The sequence below is a fragment of the Aphidius gifuensis genome, linkage group LG1 (genome assembly GCF_014905175.1).
Source record: "Aphidius gifuensis isolate YNYX2018 linkage group LG1, ASM1490517v1, whole genome shotgun sequence".
Classification (NCBI taxonomy): Eukaryota; Metazoa; Arthropoda; class Insecta; order Hymenoptera; family Braconidae; genus Aphidius; species Aphidius gifuensis.
Genome location: NC_057788.1, coordinates 22,394,715 through 22,407,311, shown reverse-complemented (window position 1 = coordinate 22,407,311; position 12,597 = coordinate 22,394,715). Strand labels below are relative to the sequence as shown.

At 21.4% G+C, this 12,597-nt stretch overlaps 1 protein-coding gene across 7 annotated transcripts in view; it reads left to right on the top strand.

The window, feature by feature from the left end:
* The window catches only part of LOC122852983 (afadin), a 46,584-nt gene that overhangs the window by 16,659 nt on the left and 17,328 nt on the right, over positions 1-12,597 (top strand). For 6 of the 7 annotated variants that reach the window (XM_044153170.1, XM_044153163.1, XM_044153193.1 and 3 more), the window contains 5 exons: positions 1,045-1,156; positions 1,251-1,443; positions 1,562-1,846; positions 2,118-2,401; positions 3,215-3,314. In XM_044153170.1, coding sequence (XP_044009105.1) covers positions 1,046-1,156; positions 1,251-1,443; positions 1,562-1,846; positions 2,118-2,401; positions 3,215-3,314 — 973 coding nt within the window. In that variant the 5' untranslated portion in view covers position 1,045. Of the gene's footprint in view, positions 1-1,044; positions 1,157-1,250; positions 1,444-1,561; positions 1,847-2,117; positions 2,402-3,214; positions 3,315-5,157; positions 5,195-12,597 lie in introns of those variants that run through there. The other variant, XM_044153211.1, reaches the window with a different exon arrangement.

Here is a 12,597-nt window from a genome sequence, read left to right as displayed (position 1 = left end):
AATATATAAGAGAAAAAAAATTATATATATTTTCACATGGATACTTGATTATTTTAAAATTCTTTTTCATATTTTTTTTGTTATTATTAGAAATTATTATTTATATTAATATTTTTTTTTCAAAAATATATAATTGTTTTATTTTTTTTTTTATATGTTATTTAAATATGAACAATAATATATAAATATATATATATCCATTGCATGTATGAATAAAATTGAAATTGTGGAATGTCAGTTAGTTTTTAATTATTTGTAATTCAACCTGTGTAAGCATGTTAAAAAAAAAAATACATGTCTACATGCCGACAGGATGTAATTGACATTCCGTTGTTACAAATGTTAAAACCTACTCATCATCATTTCTCTTGTATTTATATTTAATATCTATCAATCGTACAATTTATTTGAAAAAAAATAATAAAATTCTGCAGAGAGACTGTAATGATTACTATGAAATTATTAACAAAAAAATTTATTCATGCTCAGGAATAGAAAAAAAAAAAAATAATAGAGAAAAGTAACATGAGTATTTTTTTATGTAATCAAAGCCCTTTTTTTTTTTTATCACCTCAAATCTAGTTTTCAGTTTATCAAAATCATTTGTGGGTTTGTTGTTGTTTGATAATCCATGTTAATTTTGAAAATTTACTGTTTTTTTTTTTTTGGGCCATGCCTAGACTCGGTCATAAATAAATATTAACATAACGGGTGTGGCACTTTTGGTATCTGTCATTGTGTGCTAATGGGACAGTAAGTCCTGATTATGTGCGTGCGCATCATCATGAAATGACAACAACAAGGTGACAAGATTCAATCATCCATGAGAATAATTATGATTATAGTAATAATAATAATAATAATATCATGAACAAAGCGACGTGGGAAATTATTTATTTGATAATAACAATGTTATGCTTCATCGTTTTGTTTTTTTTAATTTTTATTGTCAACATTTTATTAAAATCCATAATTATATTTTCTATACAAAAAATGTGCAGTAATATTTTCTAATGGATTTTGTTGTTTTTTTCTTTTTTCCAGAATGGCAGCAGATGCAGCAAAAAAGAAGGAAGAGCGTGAAGCTCTTCGTAATGTTGTTAAACAATGGAATAATAATCGACTTGATTTGTTTGAACTTTCCGAGCCAAATGAAGTAAGTTTAATTTGTTTTTTTTTTTTTCTATTTGAAATATTTTAATGGTTAATTTTAAAATAATAATTTTGTTTTGATTTTGTTTAATATATAGGATTTAGAATTTCATGGTGTTATGAGATTTTATTTTCAAGACAGTGGACATAAATTTTCAACAAAATGTATCAGAGTTGCATCGGATGCAACGAGTCAAGCTGTTATCGAGACACTAATTGAAAAGTTCCGCCCAGACATGCGAATGTTGTCTGTACCCGAGTATGCACTTTACGAAATTCATGAAAATGGTGGTATGTTGTTAAATTATTTAATACATAAAAATTACTATTATTAAAATAATTAAGTATTCGATACTTTTGAGTATAGTTATTAATTGCTTTTTTTTTTTTTTGTTATTTTCAATTTCAGAGGAAAGGAAATTAGGACTTGAAGAAAAACCATTACTTGTACAACTAAATTGGCATATTGACGATAGAGAGGGTCGTTTTTTATTGAGAAGAATTGATGACAAGACAAATGCTAAAGGAGTTGGTTTTGCTGATGGTACTAGCTTCCGTAGGAAATTGAGTAAACGTGAAAAAAAACAAATGAAAAAACAAGAAAAATTAAGTCGTTTAAAAACTTCCGATACTGATGATCAAAGTTCAGTTACTACTGTTGATCAAAATGGTGTTGCTGAAATGCTTTATACAGGTATAAATTATAATTTTTTTTTTTTACAACTTTCTTATCATCATGATAATTTAACCTTTGAATAAATATACACATTATCTATATTGATTAACAAAATGTTAGTCGTTGCCAAGCTGCTATTTTATATAACAGATCGATATTTTGTCTATTATAAATCTTATTGTCTTGGCAACAATCATATATACCTGTCATAAATCATATCAAATAGTTTTAAAATTTTTTATCAATTAATTTGTTTTTCACCTTGAAATTAATTTTTTTCTATTTTTAGAATTACCAGAAACTAGTTTTACAAGAAGTATATCAAATCCTGAAGCAGTTATGCGTCGTCGACGTCAACAAAAATTAGAACGTAAATTAATACAATTTCGTAGTAAAGATGGTGGTCCAGATACTGGTGGTACATTAAAAATATATGGTGAAGCATTGTGCAAAGATGTACCATACAAAACACTTTTATTAAGTGTCAGAGATTCAGCAGCTCAGGTAGTCAGAGAAATGCTTGCAAAGTATGGTCTTGACAAGGTTGATCCTCAACAGTATTGTCTCGTGCAGGTGAGAATCTTTTTTTTTTTACTAATTCTAAATTTTTATATATATTTTTATTCTTTTATATTTCAATTTAATGATTCGTTTATCCTACTTTTGTATACCTCTTTTTTTTCAAATTTTATTTATCTATTTGTCTATTCTTTTGTTGGTATTTTTTTTATTATTCTTTTGAATTTATATTATATTTTTCTATTGAATTAAAAGAAAGTGATTGTATCAGCAAAATTTTATTGAATACTGAGATTTCATTTGTACTGAGAGTTGATATTACCGACTGCATGAATTTCTTATGATTCATATACATCAACTGGCGGTACGAGAAAATCATTTGTCATTTCATATAGAATACATGTACCAACAGTTGAGCTTTCTTTTTATATATTGATTTTAAAAAAATTATTATTTAAAAAGTTAATCAAATAATAATGTTAGTTGATTAACAATAAATGATATTTATATTTATTATTAGCACGTGCTTAAATAATTCAAGTCAAAAAATAGACATTATTGTAATGATATTTGAATGAAGCATTTGAATCATCCGTGTAATTCCACACCATCCAGAAAATATAATATTCTTTTGTGTGTGTCCCAAACGAGAATTTTAAAAAGATACTGATATAGAATTTCAGGAAAGCCTTTTTTGATTTTTTTCTTTTTTTTTTTTTGTGTGTCTCTTTATTCACCGGATTTACGTGACAGTGTCACAGACACGCATGATACTATTTAATTTCATTTTATCCTAGCTTTTTTTTTGTAATATTAAAATTTAAAATTTATTAATTTATTGATAATAATTATAATTCTTTTTTTAAGGTCAACAATGACAGCTCACATGGTACTACCCAACCAGAGTACATTCTCGATGACGATGAATGCCCATTAGCAATTTTGATGAATCACCCGTCAACACGAGGTAAGTTTCACTTCATCAATATATATTTTTTTATATATTTTTTTATTATTTAAAATACCATACTGATTTGGTGCATCTATGAATTTTTTTTATTTTTAAAATAGACTATTATTTTTCTTTTTTTTTAAACGTGACAAAGTTCTTGTTATTCACCATCACTACCAATTAGTCCATTTTTGCCTCCAGAAATCTCTTCAACTTGTCTCAAAGATTCTTTTATTTTTTTTCTTTTTTAACCCTTTTATTTTTGTTTAATATTATGTTCAATGCCAACCTACAGGCTAAAGAAGATTTGCATATTTTTTTTCTTTTTTTTTTTTACGTGAGTTTATAAAATTAAAGAAAAAAAAAAATATTAAATAATCTGTTAATAACATTTTTACATGAATATTATTAAGTAGAAAAATTACTAAAGAATTTTTTTTAATTATTTTTTTCTTTTTTGGCGTTAAATATGTTTTATAATAATTATCAAGCCAGACAGCTTAGTGTGATTATTTTGCGTACAACACATGTTTATTGCTCTTAACAATAAACTTCCTGTTTGACTAATTCATCAGCACATGTGATCATACTGATGCTGTGTATTAGTAATGCTCATTCACTGTATAAATTTTTTTTTTTTGTTCTCATTAAAGCATTGTTTAAAAAGATGCAATTTACTTGTCAAACAAGTACGAAAATTATCGACATTAAGAGTTTATTTAAATGAAAAAAAAAGTCATCATGTCTATCATGGCCCATTTGAATTTGAAAATTTATACAAGTCTGGATCTTATAAATAATAATAATAATAATTCATAAGTCATTGAGCTCAAACATAGGGAAGTGCAAATTGCAATGATGATTAATAAGATGACTCAATGTTCTTGGATCTATTTTTTTTAATTTTTTTTTTATTTCGGGTCAATTGATAGGTTCAATGTGAGGTCAATTTCATCACATCTAACTTGATACTTTTATTTATTTATTTTATTTTTTATTATGGTTTGTGGTGATAAAATTTTTAAATCTTACAATAATTGGCCTTTTTTTTTTTTCATTCACAAGTATTGTATGTTTTTTTTTATTTTAAAATACATGCACTTTGTATGACGATAAAGTGTCTGTATCGAAATTTACAGTATTTATTTTATGAAGATTATTTATTCTTCAGAAAAGTCATTTCAAAAGAAAACTATACTAGTCTTTCATACAATGTCGATAAGGTAAAGACCTCATTTGTTTTTATTAAAAAATCATAAGAAAGTCTTTTATTTCAAGTACTTTTATACACATGCACTATCATCATCATCATCTTTATCTAGTGGTTATTCAATGTGTTTATGTGTAAAATAACTATACAGTATAAAATAAAAAAGAGGGTCAAAAGATTCTTAAAGTTTTTTATATCTATAAAAACTTTTATTTTTCAAAAGTATATATGATTTATTATTGTTTTGTTTTTGACTATAAAAACAAGGCCAATCGATTCCGCACAATGTAACAATCAGAAATCATAGATAAAAAAAAAAGAAAGTACATGTCTCTTGCAATAAAATAAATGCAGACATATTCAAGAATATTTTTTAAAAATCTTTTATGCATTTTAGTGGTAATTAAAATACAAATTTATATCTTCAAATGTATAAATCAACTTCAATGTCATTAAATGAACTTGTGTCATTTTTTTATTTTATTTTTTTGAATTATCTAAACTTTTGAAAATCGTTATTTAGTTATCAAAAATTAACTGAACGCACATTGAAGCTTTCATTTCGATTTCGTCAGTCGTAATAATTTTTATTTCATTGATTTGTCAATTTGAATTTACTTGGTTATAAACTATTAACAATTTTAAACGAAATATTGTATCATCATGTTTTCATCTCGTTTAAAAGGTACTTTTAAATTTTTAATATTACACACATAAATTTTCAAACCATTAAACTAATTGACATAAATTTAAAAAATTTTATTTTTCATTTTATTAGTAATGTATTTTTTTTTTTAAATATAATTTTATTACTATCTAAAATTTTAATACTTCAATAAAAAGAATATAAAGTTTTCTTATATATTACAACATATAAAAGTAAAAATTTTATTTTTTTTTTATTTTTCGAAAATAGTACAATACATTGTCAAATTGATATTATATAGTAAAAAAAAAAAAAAAATTTAATATCTCAACTAACCAGGTAATATTATTTTTTTTTTTATATACGTGTCATAAAAATATTTGTTCAATGTTGGACAGCAAAATATTGATCGTGACCTTTTCGTTTGTCCTAAAAATTTAAACAACGTATATATATATTTTTTTTTATTACTTTCTACCAATTTTCCACATGTTCACAAAGTGAAAAAACAAAAAAATGTCTTTCATATCAAATTGATTATCAAATATTGAAATAACCTTTTTATTTTATTTTAAATTTTTATTTATCCTTTTTTTTTTTTTGCTTTGTTTTGATATAATAATTCTGACTATTCAATGATCCACTGACCCAATTTCTTTTAATCTACCTTTATATATTCAGAATCAAAAGAGATTTAAAAAATTTTTATCGTATGTATTTTTGGAGTTTAAAAAAAATTGAATTTATATATATATTGATAGTTAGGGTGTTAGGAGAAAGAGAGAGAGAGTGATAAAGTGAGGATAAAAATTCAATTGGAAAAGTGGAAGTGGAAGTGGACATACGACAGCAGGGTTAAAATCAAAGCTTCACATTATTGTGTTGGGGGGATGCGTTTGCGCAACAATTGAACGCGTCATTTTACCCCTGAGATTTGTTTTTTTTTTTTTAAAAACTGTGTATAAAAGCAACAGCTGGAATATATATCTTGCGCATAACATTTTGAATAGTGAACGTTATCCATAGCCAACTTGTTGATATTAGTTGTCGCAGTGATAACAAACGCTTGACATCGTGATTGAAATAATTCGCGCGTTTCTTATTAATTTATTAATAATATTATTTTTTCTTTTAATTATGTTATATCCACGACCGGTTTATGTTTCGAGAATAAAAACTAATAATAATCGTGAAAAGCTTATCCCACTCATTGAATTCGAATTGTATTGTATTAAAACTGTTATTATTGAACTATTTAAAATTTTAACTCCTCATTAATTTGAAAAAAAAAAAAAAAATTAATTAATTGTTTGTTTGATTTTATTATAAATTTGAAGTTTTGTGAGTTTATTTAAAAAGTTTATAAAATGTACAAAATGAAAAATTCAAATGATGATATAAATCATTTTCTTTATTATTATTTATTATTTTTTATTTTTAATAGACTTGTTTTTTGTTTAAATCGACATATTAACTACCTAAAACGACGCAATGTCGTGGCTAGAAAATTCGATTAACTATTTTATGATAGATAAAATTGAAACATAAACAATGTAAAATCTTTGTTGTTTAAATTAAACTTTTTAGATTTATTGTATATGTTTTTATGACTATGTAATAGTCTCGTTTTACAGAAGTAAAACTATATATATATATATAAAACACTATATGTCGATAAAATAGTATCGTTTTCTTTATAATGACATCAATAGAATTTTTTTTAATTTGTTTATGTTTAACTAAATATAAATAATATATTTTAAATAATTTTAACAAAATGTTGAGTTCTTTTTCGTTTTTAAAAAGTAAAAAATATGCTGAGCCGGTACCAATTCTCGGTGGTGAGTAATTTTATTGACTAATTGGTTGTTTTTTTTTCTATATTTATTCTGTTAAATGTTTAGAATTATGCCTTTCTAATTTTGTCGCTTGAATTTTTATCTTAAATAATGTCCAATACAATTTGCCTTTTTTTTTTTTTTTAACTATTCAAATTTAAAATAAAAAAATAAACAAGCTACATTGAGCCAATAACAGTTTTATTTTCATAAAATTAGTAAAATATTTTATAAGATATATAATTGATTTAAAATTTGCTATTAGAGGCTGGTTTCCGCGTACAAGTAAAATTGATACCCAATAAAGGAGAACCATGCAATTTATATACATGATGATAGGAGTAAAATTTGAGACATGTAGATAATTTGATTAATAGTACATGTTGAATTATTATTTTGGTACTTTGTTGTTTTCTGTATATATGTATAGATGTTGTATATATATATACAAAAACATGACATTTAAAAAACAATTAATTTTTTATGTATTTTATTTTTGATACAATATGTCAAATTATCTAAAAACATTTTTCTCAATATATATACTTTAAAGCGCACTTAACTTAATTAGATTTTTTTTTTTTTTCTTTTCTTTATTATATAATTTATATTATCCACTTTAAATTTAAAATACTTGAAATATTTAAAAATTATTTTAAAATAAATAAAATAATAATAATAACAATATTACCATAGATTTTTTTCCTTTGATATAATTTTAAATATTATTTTTTCTTAGAAAAAAAAAAATAAATAAATAAAAGAGAAATATTTTTTTTTTAAATGCAAAAAATAGATATAAAAATTATTTATTTATTTATTTATTTGTTTGAATATTTATCTATCAATTGATATTTTTTAAAATCATATATAAAAATAAAATTTTATATAAAATATATAGAATTTAAAATTCACAAAGTAGTTTGTTGAATTGTTAATACACAAGGGGAGAAAAAAAAAATAAAAAACAGTAAATAAAAGATAAATATTGAATAGAGAGTAGATGAAGTAAAATTTAAATATATCTTTATATATACATAGTGTATGTATAACACAACAACAGCTGATTTGCCTAGGGGATTTAAATATGACATAAATCCTGTGATGATTGTCAGATGTTGTTTGCACACACAACTGCCCAATACCACAAAACCGAATTATTGTGGTTCAATATTCACAGAGTATACTTGAAAAAAATAATAAATAAAATAAAAATTATATTTATTTATTATTTTTTTTAAATATTACTTTATTTAATATAAATAATAAAATAGTTTTTATAAATAATATATTGTTGTGATTTAAAAAACAAGATATTGTCATTGTGCATATATGAAATTGATTTGACAATTACTTTTATCAATATCACAAACAAATATATGTACACCTGAATATAGGTCATAGATAAACTATAAATACAAATTGATATTATCAGAGGTTAATGTCATTTATATATTTCGTTGTATAAATTTTATTATTTACATAAATAATATTATTGCAGATAGATTGACAGTTTAAATTAATTTTATACCTCAGACAATGTCTGTTTGATTGGATATATCAATTATTAATTCATTAATTAATATTAAATTTGATTTGAAATTGAAATTAGTATATGAAATTGTTTTAGATAAATTTAGCTCTTTTTTTTGATGATTAATTTTTAAATTTAATTTATTTTCAAGTATTACATTTTTTTTTTTTCATTTTGCTTTGTTTGCTTTTATTATAATAAAGTTTTTAATACTTTTTTTTTTTGAAGAGTTTATAGTAATTGTAAAAAGAAATTATCAGTTTTTATTTTATGAATAAATCTACGACCTAGTTTATCCATTTTTAGATATATTTAAATTAAATATTTATTTCAAAAGCTAATATAGTGGGTTTTTTTTTTTTTTTTTTTCTTGGGCAAAGGAGGATACAGAAAATTATGTTTTCTCAACTAAATAAATTACTTTATCTATATTAAAATAAATTTTATTCATATTTGAATATTTGTGCTCATATAAAAATAATTAAAATTAAAATATTTTCACATTTTACTTCCCTCTTTGCATAACAACGTGTATAAAGTATTTTTTTTTTTTTTTTTTTCAAGTTCAAATGATTTTTCTTTATATTATGTCAATATGTAATTTTCTCGGTATATGAAAATTTCGTGCATCTATTTAAACTTTCATCTATTTATTTATTCATAGAATTCGAGATATATATTATTCTCAAGTTTAATTTTGTAATATTAATCATTGTTTTATTATATGAAAATAATAATAAAAATAAAAGTTATAATTTATTAAATAAAAACAACTAATTAAATGTTGAATTTTTTTAATTTATTTATTTAAACATTAACAATATAAATGTTTTCTTACTTATATAAATCATAATCAAATCCATTAACAAGCCATTATTTCATCAAATCATTATACATAAAATTTTATATCAAGTAAAAGAAAATATTTAATGACTTTTACATTTTTGTTTATAACATTCCAACTGTGTCTTTTGATTGTTAATAAAATTATCAAAAAAAAACCTTTGATATACTTAAACAATTTTTAGATGATAATATTATTGAATTCATATTGTTTAAAAATTTATTTTCAGCAATTTTATAATAATTTTTAATTATCGCAGATTCATTTAATACTGCTTGATCAATACATTTTAATATTATAATTGGTATTTCATTTTTATAACAATTAAAAAATGAATTTTTTAAATCATTATTCTGAAATGAAAAATAAATATATATTAATAATTGTTTAAATAAAATAAATATTTATATAAAATAAAGAATTTTTATACCTGAACAATGGAAAAAGCAAAACTTTTAAGTGTTGCCAATTGATTATTAAAACAATCATTATTTTGTTTTATTAATTCATCAGTTTTTATATTTAAATGATCTTTCTTTATTATAGAAAAATTATTTTTTTTAATTAAATACCAACCTTGAATCTTCATTGTTTCTAAATATGATTTTTGTATGTAATATAAATTACTTAAATTACGATTAATCATTGTATTATCAACAACTATATTTTTTTTTTTATCAATTGATTTATCATGAACACATGTAATCATTTGATCTTGAACAATAATCATTGATTTTTCAATAACAAAATTATAATTATCAATACATGCTTTCATTTCATTAGCTAGATATTCTTTTTGATTTATAAATAAACTCGTTAAATTATTGTAAAATTCTTTAATTTCATTTGTTCTTGTTTTAACTTGACGATTTAAGCAATTAATAATTTCAATTGGTAGGTAATCTTGATTATAACAATATGGAATAGCAGCTATTAAACTTTCAGACTATAAATTTATTTAAAATAAAAAAAAAAAAATTTATAAATTATAATTATTATTTTTAAATAAAACAAAATTATATTTAAAATTTTTCTTACCCTTATCAATGATTGTACATAGTTGTAAAATTTATCTGCATAATAATTATCATAACAATAGTCTAATTTTTTGGTACCGGCAAAAATTGTTTTAATTGCAATATTTTTTGATATATCCAGACAATTTTCAAATATAAATTCATCAATTTCTGAATTATTTACATTGGTTAGAGCATTATTCATTGAAGTTGAAAATAAATGATCTAAATAATTGCGTTGTTTTGTACTAATATTATTAAATATATCATTTTTTTTTTCATACAAACTCGATAAATTTTCATTTACTTTTATTTGTAAATTTAAATTTTTTACATCTGCATTTGCCTTTATTTTTTTTGAGAAAAAAATTATTATTTTAATTGTTATTTTATTAATAATATATTTATTATACTTTACCATTGTTGTAATGACCAATAATGTGCAGATTAATATTACTGAATTTATAATTGAGTAACTCATTTTTTTTTTCAAATTATATAAATTTTGTTCCGAATCTTTAATTTTATTGTTGTAATTTTAAAGCAAGCCTATTTATATCATTCTCCATCAAATTTTAGATGATTTTATCTTTTCTTATTTATGATAACGTGTATTTACATTAATTTTATACGACAAATTTTTTTCGGGGCGTTAAGTTAATAACAATTTTTATTTAGATAAAGAAATGTCATGGAATTTTTTTATATTTTTTAGCAAAAAAAAATATTCAAACTTCGCTGTAAATTTTGATAAATTTAAGCTCATGTCATTCAACTTTGAATAATTATGTACAGATAAATCTTTCTTGAAAAAAAATTAAAACGTAATTTCCTTATTTACACGTATATTATCAATTTACCTTTTGTTAAAATATGTCATTATAATTAGTAAGCTCACGTCAACTCAAATTTTACTGATTAAATATATCTCTATTTCAAAATTAGCTAAAAACTTTTAATTTACAAATGACAATTTGATAAATTTATATGTCAAATGTCAATTAAATTTAATTTTATGTTGATAATTAATATTTTATGATATACAGTTGTATTTTTTATTTAACAAAACTTTTTGATAAAACTTAGATTTACAAGTTAGTCATTCATCGTCGTCATACATTGTTTTTCTTAGCATTTTGTTTTGAATTTAGTTCGAACATTTTAATTTAATTATGACATATGACATTTCAAAGGGATTAATTTTTTTAATAAATTGTAAAAAATACAGTTAAAGTATTTCCAATTTCAAGTATATATATATATATATATATATATTTAATATTAATCATTAAATAATTAAATGTTGAATTTTTTTTATTTATTTATTTAAACATGAACAATATAATTGTTTTATTACTTATATATAAATCATAATCAAATCCATTAACAAGCCATTATTTCATCAAATCATTATACATAAAATTTTATATCAAGTAAAAGAAAATATTTAATTACTTTGACATTTTTGTTTATAATATTCCAACTGTGTCTTTTGATTGTTGATAAAATTATCAAAAAAAACTTTTGATATACTTAAACAATTGTTAGATAATAACATTATTGAATTCATATTGTTTAAAAATTTATTTTCAGCAATTTTATAATAATTTTTAATTATCGCAGATTCATTTAATACTGCCTGATCAATACATTTCAATATTATAATTGGTATTTCATTTTTATAACAATTAAAAAATGAATTTTTTAAATCATTATTCTGAAATGAAAAATAAATATATATTAATAACTGTTTGAATAAAATAAACAGTTATATAATATGAAGAATTTTTATACCTGAACAATTGAAACGGTAAAATTTTTGAATGTTGCCAATTGATTATTAAAACAATCTTCATTTTGTTTTATTAATTCATCAGTTTTCATATTAAAATTATGATTCAAACAATGATCATTATTTTTTTTATTGTCTACTGTAATATTATTTTGTGTATACATAAATTCAGTTCTTTTTATTAAATACCAACCTTCAATTTTCATTGTTTCTAAATATGATTTTTGTTCGTAATATAAATTACTTAAATTACGATTAACCATTGAATTATCAACAACTATAATTTTTTTTTTATCATCATTTGTTTTTGGATTAATCAATTCATTATGAACACATGTAACCATTTGATCTTCAGCAATAATCATTGATTTTTCAATAACAAAATTATAATTATCAATACATGCATTCATTTCATTTG